The 27,665-nt window shown below is 45.0% G+C and overlaps 1 protein-coding gene across 1 annotated transcript in view; it reads left to right on the top strand.

The window, feature by feature from the left end:
* LOC126183695 (rhythmically expressed gene 5 protein) overlaps positions 1–27,665 on the top strand; it is a 188,214-nt gene that overhangs the window by 59,134 nt on the left and 101,415 nt on the right. The window contains exon 2 of the mRNA XM_049925876.1: positions 14,832–14,898. Within this exon, the coding sequence (XP_049781833.1) occupies positions 14,832–14,898 (67 nt within the window). The remainder of the gene's footprint in view (positions 1–14,831; positions 14,899–27,665) is intronic.

Genomic DNA, 27,665 nt, shown 5'->3' with positions numbered 1-27,665 from the left:
ATTTCAACGTTCCATAGTTAAGCTAACGCTGTGTATTATTACATATATTACAACTTAGAAAACTCTGCTTACATCACATATTACTGTAACTAAACTACTTGCTAGTATTACTACAAGTACATATTATCAAAATAGTACTCCTATTTCTGGCTGATGTTAGTGGTGCTTTGTTAGAAAGTAGGACCACCTTTAAGAGAAGCCATAACTAATTTCACGGCCACTTTGATTTATATTTTCCTGGACTTCTCCAATCAATGAAAGAAAATGTCCACGTGTTTCTCCAAATGAGTCCAGGGCTTCATCTTCTGACGCCCTTTTCACAGAGCTATCGCTAGTTATGACCTGCACAACTGTTACTACTACTATTGCTTTTTTTACTTCCTTTATTTTGGCTTTGGGTGACAAGGACCATACAGCCATCAACGGTTATAAAGTGCCAAAGAAACATAATCGCAAAAAAGCAGAATAGCACAAAATGACGAAGTTAGCATATAAACACACTCTTAAAGTAAAATAAAAGGGCATTTAAACAAACACAAGAGAGCCGACGACAGTGATGACAATGACATTGGAGCAAAATTACAAATAGCACTATACAACAACATTATAACAAACATGCATATGCTCTTATAGTAAAGACAAAAAATGAAAGGGCAAACACCGTACATCATACAGTAAGTACAACAATAGCTGAAGAACAGAATTGCAAATGACATCATATAACAACGTGAGAATTATAGCATACAGATAGACGTACTTAAAATAAAAGAAAAACCCAAAATGACAAACACAATACAAACAACGTTATGTAGAGTAATTGCGGAGATCAGCTCGACCTAAGTGCGATGGAAGAGCCTCCAGAGGAACCGCTTTCATGATCACGATATCCCCTGCGCCAGTTAAGTATTCCTATTGCTTCTTGTACTGTCACCAGAGAATTTACTCATCGTCACATAACCATTACCGTCACTGCTCCAACAACTCCAGTCGCCCCCCATTGATGGCCTGTCGGTGAGTCAAGGTATTTAGCACCAACCTTCTCTGTTATGGTCTGATGGTTCAATCATCCGAAGTCGTGGCAAGTGAACGGTGCGCCCGTAGTCAGCCACATTACACCCGACAGTGCACACCAACTACTCCTCACAGCTGTAGCACTTTCCTGTTCGGTTGTCTATAAAACCTGACATCCACCTCCTCTCACACTCGCCAACATCATTTGCATGCAATCCGCTGGTTGCCACAGAAACTATCGTACTGTCGTTTAATGCCTGTTGTAACATTGCACCATGTGAAAACTCTCCTTCGTAGTCTACTCCCCTCCTCTCCCCCACTATCTCTCTCTCTCTCTCTCTCTCTCTCTCTCTCTCTCTCTCTCTCTCTCTCTCTTTTATAAGTAAGCTGCACACAGTTGAGATGCGAATTATGTCTCTGTATGTGATAAGGAATGGTATCAGTCGTCTTGATATTCGAAAATGACTGTGAAATTCGTACCACTTTTTTTTTACTCATTCTTAGTTTACTGCTTTTAGTACCGAAGCTGTATATACTTGCTTTTTAGCACCTTTAGTCATTCAGCACAGTTTGCCTTTTATACTGAATGCCAACGACCGTAACTACACTTTAACATACACTCCTGGAAATTGAAATAAGAACACCGTGAATTCATTGTCCCAGGAAGGGGAAACTTTATTGACACATTCCTGGGGTCAGATACATCACATGATCACACTGACAGAACCACAGGCACATAGACACAGGCAACAGAGCATGCACAATGTCGGCACTAGTACAGTGTATATCCACCTTTAGCAGCAATGCAGGCTGCTATTCGCCCATGGAGACGATCGTAGAGATGCTGGATGTAGTCCTGTGGAACGGCTTGCCATGCCATTTCCACCTGGCGCCTCAGTTGGACCAGCGTTCGTGCTGGACGTGCAGACCGCGTGAGACGACGCTTCATCCAGTCCCAAACATGCTCAATGGGGGACAGATCCGGAGATCTTGCTGGCCAGGGTAGTTGACTTACACCTTCTAGAGCACGTTGGGTGGCACGGGATACATGCGGACGTGCATTGTCCTGTTGGAACAGCAAGTTCCCTTGCCGGTCTAGGAATGGTAGAACGATGGGTTCGATGACGGTTTGGATGTACCGTGCACTATTCAGTGTCCCCTCGACGATCACCAGTGGTGTACGGCCAGTGTAGGAGATCGCTCCCCACACCATGATGCCGGGTGTTGGCCCTGTGTGCCTCGGTCGTATGCAGTCCTGATTGTGGCGCTCACCTGCACGGCGCCAAACACGCATACGACCATCATTGGCACCAAGGCAGAAGCGACTCTCATCGCTGAAGACGACACGTCTCCATTCGTCCCTCCATTCACGCCTGTCGCGACACCACTAGAGGCAGGCTGCACAATGTTGGGGCGTGAGCGGAAGACGGCCTAACGGTGTGCGGGACCGTAGCCCAGCTTCATGGAGACGGTTGCGAATGGTCCTCGCCGATACCCCAGGAGCAACAGTGTCCCTAATTTGCTGGGAAGTGGCGGTGCGGTCCCCTACGGCACTGCGTAGGATCCTACGGTCTTGGCGTGCATCCGTGCGTCGCTGCGGTCCGGTCCCAGGTCGACGGGCACGTGCACCTTCCGCCGACCACTGGCGACAACATCGATGTACTGTGGAGACCTCACGCCCCACGTGTTGAGCAATTCGGCGGTACGTCCACCCGGCCTCCCGCATGCCCACTATACGCCCTCGCTCAAAGTCCGTCAACTGCACATACGGTTCACGTCCACGCTGTCGCGGCATGCTACCAGTGTTAAAGACTGCGATGGAGCTCCGTATGCCACGGCAAACTGGCTGACACTGACGGCGGCGGTGCACAAATGCTGCGCAGCTAGCGCCATTCGACGGCCAACACCGCGGTTCCTGGTGTGTCCGCTGTGCCGTGCGTGTGATCATTGCTTGTACAGCCCTCTCGCAGTGTCCGGAGCAAGTATGGTGGGTCTGACACACCGGTGTCAATGTGTTCTTTTTTCCATTTCTAGGAGTGTATATCCTTCGGTTGATGTCGCTGTTAGGACACCTACCAACGACAGCGACACGTCACATTTTATGTGATAAAAGCTAGCAATACTGGTGCAGAACATCGGCACGTATTCTCGCTCCCTATCGGGAGTATAAGTCAAGGAAAGGTTTGTTACATTATCAGCTTATTTTTCAGTTCGTGAAACCACATATTTGTGGCTCTAATCGAGGCCTCAAAAAGAAAGATATTTCTATTTATTGTATTTGCTTCCTTCGTTGCTCGCCTTCCAGTCGCATCTGGTAAAAAGCTTATTGTTCATCACGAAATACCACTCACTACATTTTTGTTTCGCTCCTTGTAGTTATCGCTACGATCGTCTCAAAAATCTGCTTTGCTGGTGAGTCACCAAACGTTATAGGGTTCAAAATGGGTCATGCAGCAGTGCTACGTCCATAAGTAAACTGAAGCTAAAATGTGTGCAGGATGAAATTCTTCACATTGAGCTCACAGTAAACTCACCAATCCATTTACAATCTAAGTACTTCGAATCACTCATGCAACCATACGAAAATTCTGTGCCACCATTTATCGAAATGTGATGTCTATTACGGAAAATATTGTCAAATTTGGACTTATCTAACGCCGGTGCTTTGTTCTCATCACTTTCACTAAGCTTTAACACAAATGGGCATCATCATTTAGAGCGGCATACAGGCCGAGTGTCTAAGGATGACCTTCGCAACATAGAAAAATCCTTGATTTAAACTTGGATATTAGCATATTTGGTAATACAAATAGTTCTAAGGGGTGCATAACAATTTTGTTTAGAGACTTTGTGTAGATTAATAACTTGTATATATGGTAATGTACTGGCCATTTACATGTTACAAAATAGCTTAGTAGCTGAAACGTAAAAAAAATAGCTTATTTGTTTCGGACACTACGCATGTTATAAGTGAAACCTACTTTAATTTAACAGTAAAGGGAAATATTTTTGTTCTTATGTACATGCACATTCTACTGTTTTTTAACTGAAAATTCCTATAAAACATTTTTCGACGGAAGTGATCCACAGTCATGTTATATTTTTTGAAAGAGTAAACCGCCATTTGACTTTGTTTTGTTACATTTATCTTCTGTGACTTCTAGATTTCGGCTTTTATGCCATTATCAAGTACACTGCTAAAAGTTGTTACACCATTATTACTCTCTAAGCTTGTACTTGATAATGGCATAAAAGCCGAAATCTAGATAGTACAGAAGATAACGCAGAAATACACAGTCAAATGGCGGTTTACTCTTCAAAAAATATATATATAATAATTTTCAATAGGTTGGTATGCCCGGAACAAAAGGTTTCAGCTACGATTTCTGTGGCAGCATACTGAACATCCCTCTTAGCAACTGAAAACTTAAGTGACATTACTGCTCTTTTCAAGTCGTGTTTATTTATAACAGATTTACCGTTGACAAAATACAAAGTGTAACAAAATGGTACGATCAAACTTTGAGGACATGTTCTTCGCATATACAAGAAGAAAACCTGTGCATGTGTATCCCAAAACGCTTTCTTTATGTAACAGAACTCATTTTCTACAACTCATAATACTACAACAATCACGGGAAAGTACAATAACAAGGTCCGTCAAAAACGTTAACGGACTGATTTTATTCCTGGCATATTAGGGACATTAACTACGGTGGTAATTTGAACTAAAAACTGTAAACAGACGTGCACTCGACCAGTCAGTTGGGAGCAGGCAGTAGTGGACGTGCTCCCATAGTGTGTCAAAGATGTAGTGTCACAAATCGCAGTGAAATAACATATCTAAATCGAATGTTCAAGACATTCACCAGACTGTTTCGAAGAAGATAAAAGTCTCTGCGTAGTTCGTCCAATACACCTTGGCTCCCGAACAAAAACACCAACGCGTGGACGCATGCAAAAAACGTATTGAAATTCAAAACTAGGTTAATTATTTTCTGGAAAAAAAATCATCATGGGAGACGAGACTCTGTGTTATCAATACGAACCTACGACAAAAGTTCAGAAATTTTGACGAAGAGTCAACGCTTAGAGGGCATAACCGACAATGAAGCCAATGTGAAATCACAAAGGAGGACTTTTCTGACAGTTTCAGATGATTGTATGAATTTTCTGTGCGTTGTAGTCTAGTGAGGGGAAACTATGTGGAACACCTGAAGCAATGAAATCATTCTCTTAACTTTTCTCTATGTTTCATAAATCAAGTTTCGAAACGTTATGGACTGACGGGGTACCACATGGAACTATTCATTGCATATACTGTTCAAAATGCCCTGTGTTGACACTGATACATGTCTGAACTCACCGTTGCATCGAATCCCTAATGCTCTGATGTAAGATTACCTTCGGAGCATTCCGTGTAGTTTCGCAGCATTCTACGATATGGAATCCGAAACGCACAAGCTTCCAAATGCCAGGAAATAGGCTGGTTGGTCGGTTTGGGGGAAGGGACAAAACAGCGAGGTCCTCGGTCCCACCGGATTAGAGAAAGATGGGGAAGGAAGTCGGCCGTGCCCTTTCGAAGGAACAATCCCATCATTTGTGTGAAGCGATTTAGGGAAATCACGGAAAACCTAAAACAGGATAGCCGGACCCGGCTTTGAACCTTCGTCCTCCCTAATGCGAGTCCAGTGTGCTAACCACTGCACCACCTCGCTCGGTCCAGGGAGTTGGTCCGTCTCTTTCTACACATCTGCCACAGAAAACAGGCGGTGTGCCTATGAATTAAATCTCGACCAGATGTGACGAAGAGGACCTTTCATTAGAAAAAAAATGGTTCAAATGGCTCTGAGCACTATGGGACTTAACATCTCAGGTCATCAGTCCCCTAGAACTTAGAACTACTTAAACCTAACTAACCTAAGGACATCACACACATCCACGCCCGAGGCAGGATTCGAACCTGCGACCGTGGCGGTCGCGCGGTTCCAAACTGAAGCGCCTAGAACCGCTCGGCCACCAGCGGCCGGCCTTTCATTAGATTCATGTCACGAGTTTCATGTAGTATACTGGTGCATTTTGTTTCTGTGTGTTTCCCACGGTTTCTATATTACGAAGAGATGTAGGAAATGAGTTTAATATGTAAAAGCAGCATTGTCGTTCCATATACGGAGTTTAGCCTGTGTTTGGCAGCACCTCCTGTTATACCCTATAGGGGGCGTATAAAAAAGTGTCACATATTCGTACAAGAACTTCTTCGAAGAGCAAAAGTTGCTATACTTAGTTCTTCAGGAATCGTCTACCTTTGACGTTTCATGAAAAGAACTGTTTTCTCTAAGCGCGTCGCGAATAAACGAATGGAAATAACAACACTTAGCAGAGACAGATTGTGCCGGCGGAGTGACCGAGCGGTTCTAGGCGCTACAGTTCGGAACCGCGCGACCGCTACGGTCGCAGGTTCGAATACTGCCTCGGGCATGGATGTGTGTGATGTCCTTAGGTTAGTTACGTTTAAGTAGTTCTAAGTTCTAGGGGACTGATGACCTGAGATGTTAAGTCCCATAGTGCTCAGAGCCGTTTGAACCAGAGACAGATTGTGAAAAACATGTACAACGTTCATTTTAACAGTCATCTCGAAAAAATTTTATCAATGCCGCAAACGATTGTAATGAACCAAGATGGGAAAAACCGTGCGACATGGCTCAGTGGTTAAAGCTCCAGACGTGTAAGACGGACGTTTGGCAAATCGCCGTTCGCTCACTCCGATTTTGGTTTTCTGTGAATCGATGGTAGTGGCGGCCGCATCTGCACACATCCTTGTCTCTTCAGAGTTCGTGCTCTGTCTGCAGCCACCTAAGCGCGAGCTGTTTTAAACGCTAAAAACTTTAACTTTACCTTGGGAGAAAGTAGTAACTATTTTTCCCCTGGTCAGTGTGCTGAAACAAGATCTGAGTCAGGATAGCACTTCGTCACACGAGCTTCAGCGAGAGTGGTGCTTACTCAGTGCCCTAAGGAGGAGGCTTTTTCTTGTTTAACAACGCGCATGAATAAAACAGCGACAGGCCAGAGGACGTTCATGGGTGCCGGTTTTCCCGCGCCCGGCGCGTCCCGGATGTAGCGCCGAGTATTAACTCGCGGTTGGCAGAGCCTGCAACGTGTCGTATGACACATTCCACGTAACAACCGTCTCCAGAAACTTCTCTGGCGAGTTCTTGTGCTCATGAAAGGTTTTCTGTTAGAGGGTCTAGACTGAACGAGTCCTCTCACGGTCGCCAAGCTGAGCCGGCGGAGTGGACGTTCTTAACGTCCGCGCGACACGACACGATGTCGCCCCTCCCCCTACCCCTCCCAATGGCCGCTCACACTGCAGTAACTCTCTGTCTCCAGCACTGTCACCCACACAGCTCTGTCCACTCACAGCCTCTTTTAGTCAAAGAGCAACAGGAAGAACATACACTTCTGGCCATTAAAATTGCTACACCAAGAAAATGCAGATGATAAAAAACGGGTATTCATTGGACAAATATATTATACTAGATCTGGCATGTGATTACATTTTCACGCAATTTGGGTGCATAGATCCTGAGAAATCAGTACCCAGAACAACCACCTCTGGGCGTAATAACGGCTTCGATACGCCTGGGCATTGAGTCAAACAGAGCTTGGATGGCGTGTACAGGTACAGCTCCCCATGCAGCTTCAACACGATACCACAGTTCATCAAGAGTAGTGACTGGCGTATTGTGACGAGCCACTTGCTCGGCCACGATTGACCAGACGTTTTCAATTGGTGAGAAGTCTGGAGAATGTGCTGGCCAGGGCAGCAGTCGAACATTTTCTGTATCCAGAAAGGCCCGTACAGGACCTGCAACATGTGGTGTCACCGCCAGACACCACACTTGCTAGGTGGTAACCTTTAAATCGGCCGCGGTCCGTTAGTATACGTCGGACCCGCGTGTCGCCACTATCAGTGATTGCAGACCGAGCGCCGCCACACGGCAGGTCTCTAGACACTTCCTAGCACTCGCCCAGTTGTACAGCCGACTTTGCTAGCGATGGTTCACTGACAAATTACGCTCTCATTTGCCGAGACGATAGTTAGCATAGCCTACAGCTACGTCATTTGCTACGACCTAGCAAGGAGCCATTATCATTTGCTAGTTATCTTGTGATGCATGTACCGTCAGACCGATGTTCACCAATTATGGATTAAAGTTAAGTATTCCAGAAGCTCCGTTCTTTTTTTACTAGACTCAACTCCTTTAACTGTTCCAAACCTCACGCTAGCCTGCGTGAGCTTAACGCGTGCCTTTCGGCTTCCTCATAGTGGCTTGGCTGTCTTGCCAAGTCAACACAACATGCGGTCGTGCATTATCCTGCTGAAATGTAAGGTTTCGCAGGGATCGAATGAAGGGTAGAGCCACGGGTCGTAACACATCTGAAATGTAACAACCAATGGCACCCCATACCATCACGCCGGGTGATACGCCAGTATAGCGTTGACGAATACACGCTTCCAATGTGCGTTCACCGCGATGTCGCCAAACACGGATGCGACCATCATGATGCTGTAAACAGAACCTGGATTCATCCGAAAAAATGACGTTTTGCCATTCGTGAACCCAGGGTAGTCGTTGAGTACACCATCGCAGGCGCTCCTGTCTGTGATGCAGCGTCAAGGGTAACCACAGCCATGCTCTCCGAGATGATAGTCGACGCTGCTGCAAACGTCGTCGAACTGTTCGTGCAGATGGTTATTGCCTTGCAAACGTCCCCATCTGTTGACTCAGAGATCGAGACGTGGCTGCACGATCCGTTACAGCCATGGGGATAAGATGCCTGTCATCTCGACTGCTAGTGATACGAGGCCGTTAGGATCCAGCATGGCGTTCCGTATTACCCTCCTGATCCCACCGATTCCGTATTCTGCTAACAGTCATTAGATCTCTACCAACGCGAGCAGCAATGTCGCGATACGATAAACCGCAATCGCGATAGGCTACAATCCGACCTTTACCAAAGTCGGAAACGTGATGGTGCGCATTTCCCCTCCTTACACAAGACATTACAACAACGTTCACCATGCAACGCCGGTCAACTGCTGTTTGTGTATGAGAAGTCGGTTGGAAACTTTCCTCATGTCAGCATGTTGTAGGTATCGCCACCGGTGCCAACTTTGTGTGAATGCTCTGAAAAGCTAATCGTTTGCATATCACTGCATCTTCTTCCTTTCAGTTAAATTTCGCGACTGTAGCACGTCATCTTCGTAATGTAGCAATTTTAATGGCCAGTAGTGTAATTACATGTCACAAGGCTTACTCTTATAACAAAATCTTGAATTCGGAAACTGCGGGCCCAGAATCTGTTTAATATTTTCCACAAAAATGGAAAACAGATGTAGTAATCCATGAAAATATTTAGAATTACGAGGGTCACTCCAGAAGAAATGCACACTATTCTTTTTTAAATCCATCTTTTATTCTACATGTTTGAAAGTTTAATAGTATGTAGACACATCCTTTAGCAGCACTATTTTCATTTCTCTACATAATTTCCATCCCTCTCAACTGCCTTACGCCATCTTGGAACCAGCGCCTGTATAACCGCACGGTAAAATTCTGGTCCAACCTGTTGGAACCACTGTTTGGCAGCGAGTACAATGGAGTCATCTTCAAACCTTGTTCCACGAAGAGAGTCTTTCAGTTTCCCAAAGAGATGATAGTCACATGGAGCCAGGTCAGGACTGAAAGGCGTGTGTTTGTGTTGGCCATACGAGTTTTGTGATCGCTTCCATGGTTTTTTGACTGACATGTGGCCGTGCATTGTCGTGCAACTTCAAAACATCCTGCTTTTGCCGATGTGGTTGAACACGACTCTGTCGAGCTTGAAGTTTCTTCAGTGTCGTCACATATGCATCAGAATATACGGTGGTTCCACTTGGCATGATGTCAATAAACAAGAGTCCTTCGGAATCGAGAAACACCATAGCCTTAACTTTTCAAGCAGAAGGTGTAGTTTTGAATTTTTTTTTCTTTCTTGGGTGAATTTGAATGATGCCACACCACTGATTGCCTCTTCGTCTCTGGTGAAAAATGATGGAACCATGTTTCATCACCTGTCACAATTCTTCCAAGAAATTCATCTCCACCATTCTCGTACTGTTCCAAAAGTTCGCTGCATACCGTTTTTCTTGTTTCTTTGTGAGCCACTGTCAACATCCTGGGAACCCACCTGGCACAAACCTTATTTAACGCCAACACTTTCAGTATTCTGCAAACACTTACTTCCCCTACCCCAACGTAGCGTGACAATTCGTTCACTGTGACGCGTCTGTCAGCAGTCACCAATTCGTTAACTCTCTGCACATTGTCTGGAGTGTGTGCAGTACGAGGCCTGCCGCTGCGAGGACAATCCTCAATATTGCCGTGCCCGCTTTCATCACGTAACCTGCTTGTCCGCCGACTAACTGTACTGCGATCGACAGCATCATCTCAATACACCTTTTTCAACCTCTTGTGGATGTTTCCCACTCTCGTTTTCACAGCACAGGAATTCTATGACAGCACGTTGCTTCTGACGAACGTCAAGTGTAGCAGCCATCTTGAAGACATGCTGTGACGGCGCCACTCACGGGAACAGGTTGAACTAAGTTTGAAAACAAGCGGGGAAGGATGTAACTACACACTGTACAACTTTCACACATGCAGAATGAAAACTGTATTTTTACAAAAAAGTGTGCATTCCTTTTGGAGTGATCCTCGTACATCTTTCGTATGGGATATGTTACGATTGTCGTCGTTGTAATGGATGTACAAAAAATACTTTGACAAACTTGCATAAGAATCTCTCCTGCTTTTGCGGCAAACTCGGTGTGAGCAGTGAGCCAGTCATCTCACCAATGCACCAAGTTGAAGATTACCGTTTGGTAAAACATATGTTCTGGAGGCTGAATGAGTCCTTAACTGCCTGCTGCGCTTCCTCGCCCGACAGCAATCGTAAACTCTTCAGATTCCTTTACAAGGGACCGAAGGCGTGATAATCGCTTGGGGGAGACATCAGGACTATTTAGAGGGCGCTTGACTGTCTCCAACTTGTACGTAATGGATGAGACTGGCCTCCCAGATGACCAGCATCTTGTGTCGATTTGCGACTGGCACGGAACTTGGCGCACCATTCCACAGTGGTGATTTTCGACAGACATACTGCCCCATACACGTTCTTCATTCTCTGACGGCTCTTCACCGGTTTTTGCCCTTCGGCAGCAAGAAAAGAATAACCTCGAGTTGGTCCTGTTTTAACGCATTTGGTAATAACGTCGCGATAGTTCACGTTTACACATCTACCGCACGTACGTCGGAAAGACGCGAATGATACACTAATCCCTTTTCTACATGCCGGTGCCTATATACCCGCATAGCAGTCTCTCTACGGTGCAAATACGCTGCAGCGACGCCCCCAAACGGAAACTTATTAATCACTCCTCATACAACACAGACAAAACGCTAAGTGTACACGCATCTACTACACTCACCTACACTCCACAAATACGCATAAGACGCCAATCTCACATATCAGCAAGTAAATGGGTTAATGCCCACGGAGGAAAAACACCCGCCGGCCAGTGTGGCCAAGCGGTTCTAGGCGCGTAGGTCTGGAACCGCGCGCACGCACTACGGTCACAGGTTCGAATCCTGCCTCAGTCATGGATGTGTGTGATGTCCTTAGGTTAGTTAGGTTTAAGTAGTTCTAAGTTCCATGGGGCTGATGACCTCAGATGTTAAGTCCCATAGTTCTCAGAGCCATTTGAACCATTTGAAGAACACCCTTTCTGACTAGGCGGTAGAACCTACCTCGTTAGATTTCCCAGCCAACAGTGCCATACGACATATAATGTAATCTAATTACCGACTTTTGCTCTCACTCTTAGACACTGAAAGATTTGGCCTTACGGGACGTGATCATTTACGTTTGGGTGGACTGAAAATGCGCCTGTAGTAATCTTTTTCTCTGGCTGGAGTAAGACACTTAATCGTGCACTGTCGGTTGCTAAACCGTTGTATGGTACTGTCTCAGCTGCTGATTCGTATACACGAAAAAGTATAGAAAATTTGTCAATAACGTAGATGGATCATTTTTGGACACTGAATCATTACGAGAGGAGCACAACGAGCAGTGTGTCTATGTTGTAGTACACTGACAACAAACAAGAATTGCTGAAGAAAACTTGGTTAAAAATTAGGACATGCAAAAAATAATTTTTGTAATGTGGAGGCCATGCTAGTGGTATATAACGCTTCATATACGAAAATGTTTATTAAGAATGTTAAAAAAGTACAACACACAGCAAACTACATATTGTTCATCTACATCTCTACAATTTTGTTGTGGACATAATCTTAGCAATTTCAGTCCCTTCCCTACTTCTAGTATTCAATGGATTTTCGAAAAGCATAGACAGTGCTAAACAATGCAGTCCATCTTTTATTCAGCACAATCTGGATGGCCCAAGATCGCCGCTCACCCACTCTTAACCATTAAGAACCACTTGCCACGAACCGTAATCTTAATATGTTGCCCATGCACTGCTACAGTTCCATAAAGAGTGTGTCAGACCGTACACTTTTTCCTCGCAAACACTGATTCACACTTCACTTTCGCTAAAGTTGCTTGCTACAGCCACCACGTGAATGTGTCGGCGTACGGCTACACCTGAGACAGTACAGTGAACTAATGATCGGCTTCTGCGAAATAGTTGCGAAGATCTAAGAGCGCATCTGAAAGACCATTTATGGAGGTGGAGAAATTGGTACCCGTGTACAGGAAGATTCAGTTGACACCTTTAGTGTCTATATTTACACTCCAGTGCATTATCCATTACCCATTTTAATCGTTTATACACTCCTGGAAATTGAAATAAGAACACCGTGAATTCATTGTCCCAGGAAGGGGAAACTTTATTGACACATTCCTGGGGTCAGATACATCACATGATCACACTGACAGAACCACAGGCACATAGACACAGGCAACAGAGCATGCGCAACGTCGACACTAGTACAGTGTATATCCACCTTTCGCAGCAATGCAGGCTGCTATTCTCCCATGGAGACGATCGTAGAGATGCTGGATGTAGTCCTGTGGAACGGCTTGCCATGCCATTTCCACCTGGCGCCTCAGTTGGACCAGCGTTCGTGCTGGACGTGCAGACCGCGTGAGACGACGCTTCATCCAGTCCCAAACATGCTCAATGGGGGACAGATCCGGAGATCTTGCTGGCCAGGGTAGTTGACTTACACCTTCTAGAGCACGTTGGGTGGCACGGGATACATGCGGACGTGCATTGTCCTGTTGGAACAGCAAGTTCCCTTGCCGGTCTAGGAATGGTAGAACGATGGGTTCGATGACGGTTTGGATGTACCGTGCACTATTCAGTGTCCCCTCGACGATCACCAGTGGTGTACGGCCAGTGTAGGAGATCGCTCCCCACACCATGATGCCGGTTGTTGGCCCTGTGTGCCTCTGTCGTATGCAGTCCTGATTGTGGCGCTCACCTGCACGGCGCCAAACACGCATACGACCATCATTGACACCAAGGCAGAAGCGACTCTCATCGCTGAAGACGACACGTCTCCATTCGTCCCTCCATTCACGCCTGTCGCGACACCACTGGAGGCGGGCTGCACGATGTTGGGGCGTGAGCGGAAGACGGCCTAACGGTGTGCGGGACCGTAGCCCAGCTTCATGGAGACGGTTGCGATTGGTCCTCGCCGATACCCCAGGAGCAACAGTGTCCCTAAATTTGCTGGGAAGTGGCGGTGCGGTCCCCTACGGCACTGCGTAGGATCCTACGGTCTTGGCGTGCATCCGTGCGTCGCTGCGGTCCGGTCCCAGGTCGACGGGCACGTGCACCTTCCGCCGACCACTGGCGACAACATCGATGTACTGTGGAGACCTCACGCCCCACGTGTTGAGCAATTCGGCGGTACGTCCACCCGGCCTCCCGCATGCCCACTATACGCCCTCGCTCAAAGTCCGTCAACTGCACATACGGTTCACGTCCACGCTGTCGCGGCATGCTACCAGTGTTAAAGACTGCGATGGAGCTCCGTATGCCACGGCAAACTGGCTGACACTGACGGCGGCGGTGCACAAATGCTGCGCAGCTAGCGCCATTCGACGGCCAACACCGCGGTTCCTGATGTGTCCGCTGTGCCGTGCGTGTGATCATTGCTTGTACAGCCCTCTCGCAGTGTCCGGAGCAAGTATGGTGGGTCTGACACACCGGTGTCAATGTGTTCTTTTTTCCATTTCCAGGAGTGTATTACTTAGTCCATATATTTGTTTCCCTGTTATGTGGATGGCAGCAGTTGTTTACTTCTGGGACGCTATTTTTATGTTTTTTTATTTTTAATACACAGAATCTTTTCAGCCTTAATAAATATTTCCTGTATTTAAATTACCTCGATTCCCTTCTTCTTTCGTTCTCTATCTTTAATGTTTCACCTTCTCCGTAACTTAGTTCAGGCAACATACAACTTAGTTTGGTAACACCAGTTATCAATTCTTCCGCCTGACACGTGAAGCTATTCTTATTCGTTAAACGTCTTTACTGAATTAGCAATTTCATACCATAAAACGTTTGCAGTAAGCCACTCGCTTTATTGGTATTCTTAATTTTCTTGACATTTCCTTGTCTTATACTAGAATTTGTTCATTCCTAGTGAACTTCCTTTGTTTGTATGATTCCAGTTTCTCAATGATTAATGTTTCACTCGTGAAGTAAATAAGCCTTTCATTAAGCATTTTCGCTTTTCTTCCAGATGAACCTGTTGTACAATATGCTGACCATGAAAGTGAAAGAGTACTGCGAAACAACAAAAATGCCAGGTGAGTAACGTTTTGTCGACAGAGTGTCCATAGTGAGTGATACAGTTGTCGAATCCTGAAACGTGCAGAATCTTTTCGATAGCACTTTTTGGTGACAAAAAGAAAATGAAGCGGAACAAGATTATCAGCCCTGTTTTAGTTTCTTATAGAAATCTAATTAGTATCTGTGTTGCACTAGAACATAGATCTTAAGTATAGGCTAATACAGTTCTGGTTCTGCATTAACCCTTGCAGTTTACAGTAAACTGGACGTCCTATATAGAACATGATACGTGTAGATGGTTAGAGTGGCAGGAAAGCAGGAGACTGCCAAATCTCCGCCAGAAGCACCCACGGAGAATTGATTGGTTCCTCAAAAACCGTATTTATATCGCTTTTTATTCCTTTAGCATAAGAAAAGAGGTGTGGCCAGCCACTACGTTGAGCTCCGTGAAAAATTTCGGCTACAATTACTAAAATGTTTATCAGCTAAATATAACAGACAACACTCGGAAACTATAAGACAGGTGACAACGGACGTTTTATTGTAATGCAAAAATGTACTCCAATTTCTTTTATCTCAAGGGGCATACTTTGTTAATAATAATACAGCCTGTAGATTTAACAAAATTCGTAAAATGTACCGTACTTCATCAGCAGGAGTGTCTGTACCGATTGCATTCAAACGCGTAAGTAAGACAGTAAGGTGCACGGAAATCGCCCAGGCATTTCGTTCTGTTGGGTGAAACACTGTTGCCGGATATAAGCCAAGTTCAGCGTGACAGGTCTCAATGACAGCCGCAAGGACGAACTGACGACTAGGCGGAAGCGCCACACTACGTTAACCCCGTGCGACACCTCTGAGACATCCTGTCCCTACTGCGCAAATATCGCTAGTCTTTCCACCGCTCACGTCATTTATTTTTCAAGTGCGCTCTCCGCCTATCATACACTACTGGCCATTAAAATTGCTACACCACGAAGATGACGTGCTACAGACGCGAAATTTAACAGACAGGAAGAAGATGCTGTGATATGCAAATGATTAACTTTTCAGAGCATTCACACAAGATTGGCGTCGGTGGCGACACCTACAACGTGCTGACATGAGGAAAGTTTCCAACCGATTTCTCATACACAAAAAGCAGTTGACCGGCGTTGCCTGGTGAAACGTTGTTGTGATGCCTCGTGTAAGGAGGAGAAATGCGTACCATCACGTTTCCGAATTTTATAAAGGGCGGATTGTAGCCCATTGCGATTGCGGTTTATCGTATCGCGACATTGCTGCTCGCGTTGGTCGAGATCCAATGACTGTTAGCAGAATATGGAATCGGTGGGTTCAGGAGAGTAATACGGAATGCCGTGCTGGATCCCAACGGCCTCGTATCACTAGCAGTGGAGATGACAGGCATCTTATCCCCATGGCTGTAACGGGTCGTGCAGCCACGTCTCGATCCCTGAGTCAACAGATGGGGACAACAATCATCTGCACGAATAGTTCGACGACGTTTGCAGCAGCATGGACTATCAGCTCGGAGACTATGGCTGTGGTTACCCTTGACGCTGCATCACAGACAGGAGCGCCTGCGATGGTGTACTCAACGACAAACCTGGGTGCACGAATGGCAAAACATCAATTTTTCGGATGAATCCAGGTTCTGTTTACAGCATCATGATGGTCGCATCCGTGTTTGGCGATATCGCGGTGAACGCACATTGGAAGCATGTATTCGTCATCGCCATACTGGCGTATCACCTGGCGTGATGGTATGGGGTGCCATTGGTTAGACGCCTCGGTCACCTCTTGTTCGCATTGACGGCACTTTGAAAAGTGGACGTTACATTTCAGATGTGTTACGACCCGTGGCTCTACCCTTCATTCGATCCCTGTGAAACCCTACATTTCAGCAGGATACTGCACGACCGCATGTTGCAGGTCCTGTACGGGCCTTTCTGGATACAGAAAATGCTCGACTGCTGCCCTGGCCAGCACATTCTCCAGATCTCTCATCAATTGAAAACGTCTGGTCAATGGTGGCCGAGCAACATGCTCGTCACAATACGCAGTCACTACTCTTGATGAACTGTGGTATCGTGTTGAGGCTGCATGGACAGCTGTACCTGTGCACGCCATCCAAGCTCTGTTTGACTCAATGCCCAGGCGTATCAAGGCCGTTATTACGGCCAGAGGTGGTTGTTCTGGGTACTGGTTTCTCAGGATCTATACACCCAAATTGCGTGAAAATGTTATCACATGTCAGTTCTAGTATAATATATTTGTCCAATGAATACCCGTTTATCATCTTCATTTCTTCTTGGTGTAGCAATTGTAATGGCCAGTAGTGTAATTTTATAGGGCATGGGCAGACTTCAACACAGGTATGTAACTGATGCACGTGAACATATAGACTGAGCCTTCCTAAACACTGAAAAGGCACTGGAAACTTTTCCAGCATCGTCGATTATCACTGAAGATAGGATCATATGAAGTAAAATAGTGAAAATTTCGGGTAATAATAATGATGCAGGTGGAGAGCGATCACGCACTCTTCTGTCCAAAGTAGACTACAACGGTTCAGTGTATTGAGATCTGGCGACTGTGGTGGCCAGGGCAGACGAGACAATTCATCTTCCTGCTCACCAAACCAGCCCTGGACGACGTGAGCTGTGTGAACAGGGGATCTTTCGTCTTGAAACACACTATCACCGTTGGGAAATAAACATTGTACCATAGGATGGACCCGATCAGCCATAATGCTTGAAAGCAATGCGACCTTGCAGAATAACCATGAGGCCAATGGAATATGGATGTCCAAAGTCACAGAACCCCCACCATGTTTCACACTTGGGACGTAAACTCGGCCCGAAGTTGGAAACATTGTGAAACAAAACACATCCGATAAAAAGGCTTCCTTCCATTGCTCCATAATCGAGGTATTACGGCTTCTGCACCAATTTTCCTGGTAACGACATTAGCATCAGTGATGAGTGGTTTTGGAAATCCAGCTCGCTAAGTAATTCTCTTGTTATGGAGTTCCTTTCGTGTTGTTTTGGTGCTGACAGGGTTTGCGAGAACAACATTCAGTTCTGCAGCGACATTTGCAGATGTCGTCTTCCTATTTTTCGTCACAATCCTCTTCAACGACCGTCCATCAGGATCACTCAACACATACTTTCGTCCGCTTTGTAGCTTAGAGAATGATGTTTTTCCGCTTTTCCTGTATGCGGAGCCTCTTGAAGCTCCAAATATTTCGGTTACTTTGGTTACAGAAGCACCGACCATACGTGCCACAACAATGTGCCCACGTCCGATTTTCCTTAGCTCCGGCATAATGCACTCACAACTGCACAGAACATTTTTGTGACCACGACTGACACCAGCAACGTATTGAGAACATTGCACATGGTTAAGTGCAGCAGCGGAACCTGCAGCGTTGGCTAACATCTGCACGCGCGGTAGCACTAGCAACTTGTGACCATATCGTTTAAACATACGCTGTATTTTCCCAACACCTTTGCAACAAATTTAAGTCTTCCCTAATATTAATTTTAGGTGTTGGTCCCACTTTATACAGCTTCTCGAAACACTGTTCAATAGAATAAGGGGGCAAGTGTATCAACGCCCTGTAAGTTAAATCTATTTTGATGCAGGCGGTACCTATGGTCTTATTTTTGTATCCCGCCTGGACAGGCGGTGCTTGGGTCTGCGCCTGTGAACTGCTTTTGTAATATAGGCCGAGAGTGAAGGAAGCGAGAAGGAGCAGGAGAGGTGAAGCACTTCGGTACTGCATGTGACTTTAACACTTTTAATAGAGTCAAAAACTCAAGTAAATATCAGATGCAAAAAAAAAACCTTGGCTAGGATGGGCACGTAGGTGTGAAACCGTAGTCCATGTCTAATCCTGTGAAGTTAGGATGACTGTCCTGTATAATCTCAAAACTAACAAATACTCGTTGCTGTCCAAACTTTAACTGAACGTAACTAATACAAAGTCTCAATAGCAAGCTAGCCCACTCGGTAGTAGAAGCGATATTTCCAGGTCGTCTGCTCTTGATGAAATGGCCGAAACCAAGACGGCATTCCCTCAGCTTCTAGCGTCGGCCAGAGGGCGCTGTGGTCGGCGTAGTTAGTCTTCTCTCGTAGTGCCAACTCACGAGAGCGTGCACCTACATTGTGGCATCGTAACTATCGACGCCACACTTATTGCATGGCTTGGGATATTCACTTTCAGTGTAGGCCACAATTAAAATTATTCACCATCTATTGGCTGTGTTATGCATTACAATGTCTGCTGATCCCTCAGAAGGAAGTGAGTACCAGTGTCCCAGTGTTTTCTAGTGAAGTACACAGTTGTCCTTTGTGGACGTTGTACTCAACCAAGCACAGGCAATGAGCTATTTTAATGGAGTGTATGTTGAAAGGGCGGTCTGTTTGATCCAAAAAGGATGGAATTTTGGTCGTGTTGCTGAAGATTCCAATGACTCTCCATGTGTCATCTGTAGGTTCTGAACCCGCTACAGGTCGTCCTGCTGCAGATGTCACTGTCTCTTCATCTGTCATCCACAGGTTGTGGACAAAGTTGCCGACGCAGTACAACCCCACTTGAAGACCGATATCTGGCTACCTCCGCGTTGCGGCCTCGTACTGAAATCGCCAGAGCACTGGAAGACGATCTCATAAGGACCACTGGGGGCACTGTGTCTGATCAGACTGTAATGAACAGGTTGCGAGAAAGTACCTTGCGATCCAGACGTCCTGTTCAAGTACCGCACTTGACGCCACAAAATCTTGCAGTTCGCTTAAGTTGAGCTGTACCTGACAAATGTTGTCTAGAAAATCGACAGATTTTCTGTTCTGTGATGATGTAGGAAGGCTTCAATGCTGACAACCATACGAATCTTGTCGTTCTCCACGGTAGTCTTATCACCAGGCAGTACATCGAACAGATCCTGTTGGACCATGTGGTGGCTGCTGCAGACGATGATGGCCCCGAACTCCTTCTAATGCCAATGTACATGTGGCGGGCGTCAGAGGGGATGTTTTCCGAAACCTGGACGTTGAGTAATGGAATGGTAAGCGGTGAGTCCCGATCTAAGCCCTATCGTGCATATTGGGACATGCTCGACAGACGTCTTCGTAGTCGTCTGTTCCACCACAGATTGTCCAAGAACTCTCAAGGGCTCTCACTGAAGAATGGGAACGAATACCACAGGGTGACCTCTGTAGACTTGTGTGTCAGGCGGTGATAAACATTCTTTTTATGTAAGCAATCGAGGATGTAATGATGGTTTGTTGTGTACCTAATTTGTGAAAGATAAATGCATAACTTGGTAACATCCTCAGTCAGTCCTATTATTACTCAGGGGAGTGCGGCAAACGCCATACGTCGTGTTCCTCTAATTATTCTGAGCAATATATTACCCCTAAAAACGATGAAACGTGCTGCAGATGTTAGCTATTAATGGGCATTGCCTTGCATTTATTCACGTTTGGAGAGTGCTAACAATTCATAACATTAAACCAAATTTTGTCTAAGTCTTTCCGCTCTTCGTTGTTATCGTTTAATGGTAATGCTTTCCTGTAGACAACGGCATGGTCAGCGAAGAATCTCTTAATGGTGCTGACCCTTTGTGGTAAATTATTTATGTGTATTGAGAATATTAAAAGATACTTTTACGTTCCCTCGGTGCACGCCGATGTAACTCTCATATCTGTTCAACATTCGCCGTCCAGGTTCTGTTTCTCAAAAATTGATCGAGCCAACCGAAGATTTCACACACATTTGAACATTTTTTTATCCATTCCGAGACGACTGAAAGAAGTTTTGAATGCCAACGGTTTTACTACATCGTATTAGGTCTTGTAGGCCTAATGTGGTATTATTTTGGTGTTTCCATATTTTTGTCTGGTGTGTAGCCTTGTAGAGAAGTGAAACGAGGAATAACAAGCATTTCAGACAAGAAGATAGTATAAGACTGTGGATTATGATGCTGCAGAAGAATGTTGAAGATGAAGTGGGTAGATGGAATGTAGGGTGGTACAGACTCGATCTGGAGAAAAAAGAAATTTATTGCACAACTTGACTATAAGAAGGGATCAGTTGATAAGACATATCATCATTGAATCCTCAGTTTGCCAGTGGAGCGATGGATGTACGTTGCAGTAATTATTCGGAGATACAGAGGATAGTCTAGAGCTACAAGAAGCCAGTCTTCTGGCTGAAGGCCACAATAATAACAGCAGCAACAACAACAACAATAGGCCTACTTAGTTTGTTGTATTCACCACATGCTCTTAGTGTTCAACATCAATATGTGGCACACACAGAAATTAGTTGCTGTTTTGAGGTGGCTTGTTTGCACTCAGCCGCTATACCTAGCTTCGCTACAGGTCCAAGTAGCGTTTCCCACAGATAAATATAAGGCAACATAGATTAGCAACAATTTACAGTAATGTATTAAGAAATATTACGCTTTAGTGTGAACCTGTTGTGACGAAGTGATCTGAAGTTCACTTGCACTGAACTGTCACTCTGGCCTAGTACACAATCCAGTGAACAATGATTACGATCATTTGTAGGACGTTGCGCTTGGCTCTTCCCAGGGGCGCCTGTAGACAGGGTCCTGATCATACTCTGGATACTAACTGCTAGGTGCAGCTGTCTGTCCGCCTACATCTAAATTTGGTGGATCGATGTCCAGTTCAGAACAACACACATCAAAATAAGTTTTGCATCACCTCGGTTCCGAGAGTTCCAGAACCTCTATAGAAAATTGGAATAGAGATCAACATAAACATCGTTTCCGCCCTTTTTATTGCTCATGAAAACCACACATTACATGTTGTACCACCATACAGCGAGACCTTCAGAGGTGGTGGTCCAGATTACTGTACACACTAGTACCTCTAATACCCAGTAGCATGTCCTCTTCCATTGATGCATGTCTGTATGCGTCGTGGCATACTATCCATAAGTTCATCAATGCACTGTTGGTCAACATTGTCCCACTCCTCAACAGCGATTCGACGTAGATCCCTCAGAGTGGTTAGTGGGTCATATGGTCTATAAACATCTCTTTTAAATCCATCCCAGGTGTGTTTGATAGAGTTCATGTCTGGAGAACATGCTGGCCACTCTAGTCGAGTGATGTTATCGTGAAGGAAGCCATTCATAAGATGTGAACGACGGGGGCGCGAATTGTCGTCGATGAAGAAGAATGCCTCGCCAATATGCTGCCGATATGGTTGCACTATCGGTCAAGAGATGACATTCACGTATCGTACAGCCGTTACGGAGCTTTCCTTGACCACCAGCGGCGTACGTCGGCCCCAAATAATACCACCCCAAAACAGCATGGAACCTCCACCTTGCTGCACTCGCTGGACAGTGTGTCTAAGGCGTTCAGCCTGACCGGGTTGCCTGCAAACACATCTCCAACGATTGTCTGGTTGAAGGCATATGCAACACTCATTGGTGAAGAGAAGGTGATGCCAATCCTGCGCGGTCCATGCGGCATGTTGCTGGGTCCATCTGTACCGGGCTGCATGGTGTCGTGGTCGCATGGTCGCAAAGACGGATCTCGCCATGGATGTCGGGAGTGAAATGGTTCAAATGGCTCTGAGCACTCTGGGACTTAACATCTGAGGTCATCAGGCCCCTAGAACTTAGAACTACTTAAACCTAAATAACCTAAGGACATCACTCACATCCATGCCCGAGGCAGGATTCGCACCTGCGACCGTAGCGGTCGCGCGATTCCAGATTGAAGCGCCTAGAACCGCTTGGCCACACCAGCCGGCTCGGGAGTGAAGTTGCGCATCATACAGCCTACTGCACACAGTTTGAATCGTAACACGACGTCCTGTGGCTGCACGAAAAGTATTATTAAAGATGCTGACGTTGCTGCCATGGTTCCTCCGAGCCATAATCCGTAGGTAGCGGTCATCCACTGCAGCCCTTGGGTGGCCTGAGCGAGGCATGTCATCGACAGCTCCTGTCTCTCTGTATCTCCACCATGTCCGCTTTGGTTACATCCGAGATGCCTGGACACTTCCCTTGTTGAGAGCCCTTCCTGGCACAAAGTAACAATGCTACGAAAAGGGATGTTTCTGGGAATACCGGTTTCGTAGCTTTAATTTTAGCCATTGCAAAGTCTAGCACTGCATTTTTCGGTGACCAACAAGGCATCTGATTTTTCAGTCCAGAAAAAAAACTCTCATATGTATTTTGGCTTTTGACTGGGAGCAAAGCAAATAAAAAAGGAATACCTTCGTCTCTTCTATTGTGCTTCCAATGTCAACGTATATGTTGTACCGTCCATAAGAATAGTTCCATTTTCACGTAGCATTCTCTCCGCTTCTTCATAATTGAACACCAGGATTCTTTTGTTAGGCAGTCAGGAACAGATCAATCATTAATTTTCAAAAAAAACTATTACCTGCAGTTTGTTTCAAAATGCCTTAACACAGCTGATTTTCCGGACTAGCGCTAAAGTTCTGTGTTGTTCCAACAGCTCTTACAAAATGCAGTCTTTGAGTTCTCACATGTCACTTCTTCGACTAAAATTAAACCTTCACCTTTCTTATCTTGACATTCTTCTTTAAGATTCTGGAAAACCGCCACTGTTCTTCTTTTTTTTTCGTGGACTCTTTTCCTGCAGGTATGCATTCATTTACGAACTCCACACGTGCTTCGTCAGATGGGCGAGTGTGTCGCTGTTCAGTCCTGATTCTGCCATTTGTTATATTTAAACGGCTTCAGCACTTATTCCGTGCGAAATTCACGCACAACCAATTCGTGTACTCATCAGTTTCTGTGCACCCGACAGCAATGGCCATCATTGCGAAAACGCGGCTTCCCTTTCGTTGTTGTAAATATTTCCATTTTTTACAATTTATTGGCTTTCGGCACGTGCCCCTACAGACATCCCAAAGGAGGAACGTCAGTTGTGACTATACTAACGTAAGGACAACACAACATCCAGTTCACAAGCCGAGAAAAATCTCCTACCCAGTCGGGAATCGAACCCCTTCGGGTAGCAATCCACCGCGTTGACCGCGCTGCTAACGAAACGGACGTTAGTTTCATTAATCACAGCGTACAGAACACAAGCAGCTTAGGTCTACGAATCTATTCGGAATGAAGGCTGCTATCGGACAACTGCTGAGGTCATCAGTCCCCTAGAACTTAGAACTACTTAAACCTAACTAACCTAAGGACATAACACACATCCTTGCCCGAGGCAGGATTCGAACCTGCGACCGTAGCGGTCGCGCGGTTCCAGACTGAAGCGCCTAGAACCGCTCGGCCACACCGGCCGGCAAAGACTGGCCTAAATCAGCACTGGGGCAGGCTCTTGTGGGAAAATCGACGGTGCAAAACTGCTTGGTCGGAAGTCCCACGGTACTTGCGGCACCTGCAAAACTGTCTGAAACACCCCGATCGCAAAACCCGTGTAGCCAAAGGCCCTGTTCTGTCCACGTAGCGCAGAATTCCTGCTCCTAGGAAAATCTGGCTTTAAGCCATTCAGGCACTTTGTTCGAAGTTACGCGATGAGCGAACAACTTACACGATTATTGTCCGTGGTAGCTCGGAGTTGGAGAAATAATGCTTCTCAGTTATTACGCTAGTCACATCAATTCTACAAATATTGCCTTAATGGATAACAAGAGAGCATGCCCAATTGATAATTAACATGGTCACAGATTTACCATGGACTGTGATTTGGGTAACAAAATTGGTTCTTGTGATCAAGCAATATCTGCGAAAAAGCTGCATTTTTTGCAGTCAAAAGATACGATGCTAATGTAGTTAAGAATGCCCGCGGTGCTGTTAGATCAGCTTATTTTCGAATTCGGTGAACTAGACCAGTATAGAAACCACTTGGCGCAGAACATTCGAAACCTTGCGTCATCTAGTATATGAATTTTTACACCTTCGGCAATACTTCAGGCGATTGTTCCTGAGATTTCCCGAACGTTTCACAAGTAAATTTTATTAATGTACGAAAAAGACGAGGCACAAATCACGTTGTTGTACGATTGGTAAATACAGGCAGGCGCAATTTTTGCGAGGAGACGCAGTCATTAGCATACTGATGTCGCATGTTCAAATCCTTCCCGGCAACCTCGTGCAGGTTTCCCTATAGCATCTAAAGTGAATGCTGGGACGATTCTTTCAAAAAATTTTGCACGTACTTGTTTGATGGTACGTTGCGAAAACTTATGCAACTCGTGTAGAGATCTACCCGTAGCTCTAGTGATCAATAGAAAGTTCTCTAGTCTGCCGGAAGGTGGCAGCGCTATTGCACCAGGACACGTCCTTTCTGCTATCTCCGTGAGAGTTTTCCCACGTTCTTGTTCAGAAAACAGTTACCTTACTGTAAGTGATATTTCTGAGCATCTCCCTCCTCAGGCGCAGCTATGTGTTCACTAACTTGAAGGAATGTTATTAGAAATATTAGGTTGGTGCATAAATTCGTAGGGTTTTTCCATAAGTTTAATAAACACAACAGATACACATAACAGTGACTTTAGTCATCAATAATATATTCTCCTTCACTATTGACAACGCTGGGATAAATTTTCGATTCCGCGACTGTAGAAATCACGTGGTTTTCCGGCGAAAAGTTCGTCGAGCTATGTTTGGGGCGCATTTTCATCTGGAAAGGAAGTTCCTTGAGGGTTGTTCGGTACAGAGCGGAAAAGGTGAAAATATCAGATCAGGTGACTAAGGTGGGTGCGGAATGACTTCGCAGCTCAACGTATGTATAAGCAGGACAGACGCCGCACATTTTTTTCAAATTAATTTTTATCAATATATAAACACTCAAATTGCAATAAATTTAGGCAAGACTAGTGGTTTGAACATTGTGTATTGTTACAGAAATTATCTTATTACAAAAAAAATTATAACAAAGGAACATTCTTACGGTATATAATAGTTTGTAAATTACAAGAGAATATTAAATGACGGGCAAGATACCGCAGCAGAGGGGAACAGATGGCCAGTTGTAAAAGAAACTGAGACTGAGATTCACTCTGATTTTTCTTTTTCATGTTTATTTTTAAATCGTCCACACAAACAACACATGTTCTCAGAGAGTGCATAATTCATGAAGTCATTTAGAACATTCTACACATTGAATCAAATCAGATATAGACGACGATTCTCGATAAAGTTCAAGGCACTCTACGCATTCGTTTTCTTCAAAATTTAATTTATTGGAGGAACTACTGTGTAGGAAAATATCATAACCTTCTTCTGAAATTCTCTCTTCAAGCAGACTCTTCTTTGGCGATTCTTTTGCTCTGGTTTTAGGTTCTTTTGCTCTGGTTTTAGGGATTTGATTTCTTTTAGCAGCTTTTTTTGTACAAAGGCTTTTCCTTTCATCTTTCCTTCCGTGATTTTCTTTCTTTTCCTTGCTATAAACTCGTCGCATGTTAGATTCATTGCTGACTGTTTTCTTTTTGATTTACTTCTCTGTCGTAGAGCAAGAGCAGATGGAATCTGTTCCAGCAATTTTGATGGAGTTTCTCCATGAGGAGTCACTGAGCTGTCAATTACACTGCAATTGCCCTGTGCAGTTGGTCTAACAGTAGCCAGATTTGTGCAATGTTTGCAAGTAGAAGGGTGTTCTATTAACAAATTTGTTTCAGACGTTGATGTCGATGACTGATCTGGAGTCAAATCATTACACACATCTTCAATAGTTGAGAGTTTAGCCTCAGTACTATTAATGTCTGAAACAAAGACATGGTTAGGAGTTGCAGCTCTATCTAACGGGATAACTCCAGTAGCTCTAAATCCGGATACACCAATCTGGACAGCTTCAGCACGAATCCATGCTTTGAAGAGCAACTCTCCAAACTGCACCCTTGTAATTCTTGCATTAACTACAAGCCATGAATGACAAGCCTCTTTAAATTTAGCGGCTTGAAAAATGATCGATCTAGTGGCTGAAAAATGTGTGTCGTATGACCAGGTAAACAAACTATCGACACTTCGTTTTCAACAGCTAGATCCAAAAGTGAGACAGGATTCACATGAAAACCATGACCTTCTAGCAAATGCTGAGCAGGGCCAGTTGCCTTTCTACGAAGGAAATGGTTTTTGAAACAACTCATGAAAATATCAGTGTTGACATAAGCGGATTCTGTTCTCACAACAACAACTGATCCTGGAGGCATGTTGACTTCAGCGTCTTGTTTTTATTTACCCCTTTGTAAATGCAGTAAAGTGGTAAGAAATTTCTCTCACCATTACAGCAGGCAATACCTTTTGTTGTGTCTCCTTTTTCAGCAGAAATAATAACATGGACATATCTGCTTCCTTTGCCGCCACATGCTCATTGTTTAACTGTAGACCAGTTTCGTCTACGTTTTAGGTACTACCTGGTTTATCCAAAAGCCCATTTTCTGTCAATGTTTTTGTCAATAAATCAAAGTAAGAACTGACTTCGTCTCTGTTCATTTCAACCGCTCTGGCAACAGAATGTCCTTGCGCTTTTCTGATATTTGTCTGCATTGCGTTTCTAAAATGAGAGAAGCCGATCTTTCCCTGCACGTTTCTTTTATCGTTTGAATTTATTTTTCAATCACATCTGATAAGCTAAATTGAAAGCTGTTTGCCTGAGTTCTGACGGTTTGGGATCAAAGCCATATGCGTGAAATTTCTTTACTTTCTGCATCTTCACCCAAGTATGATGATGGTTCATACCCTGTCTTTTTTAAATTGCGCGTAGCAAGCCTTTTCCTTAATGTTCGTTCTGGTATATTTTTCATCCGA

This window comes from Schistocerca cancellata, chromosome 4 (assembly GCF_023864275.1).
Source record: "Schistocerca cancellata isolate TAMUIC-IGC-003103 chromosome 4, iqSchCanc2.1, whole genome shotgun sequence".
NCBI classification, from domain to species: domain Eukaryota; kingdom Metazoa; phylum Arthropoda; class Insecta; order Orthoptera; family Acrididae; genus Schistocerca; species Schistocerca cancellata.
This window is presented reverse-complemented; position numbering and strand designations above follow the sequence as displayed.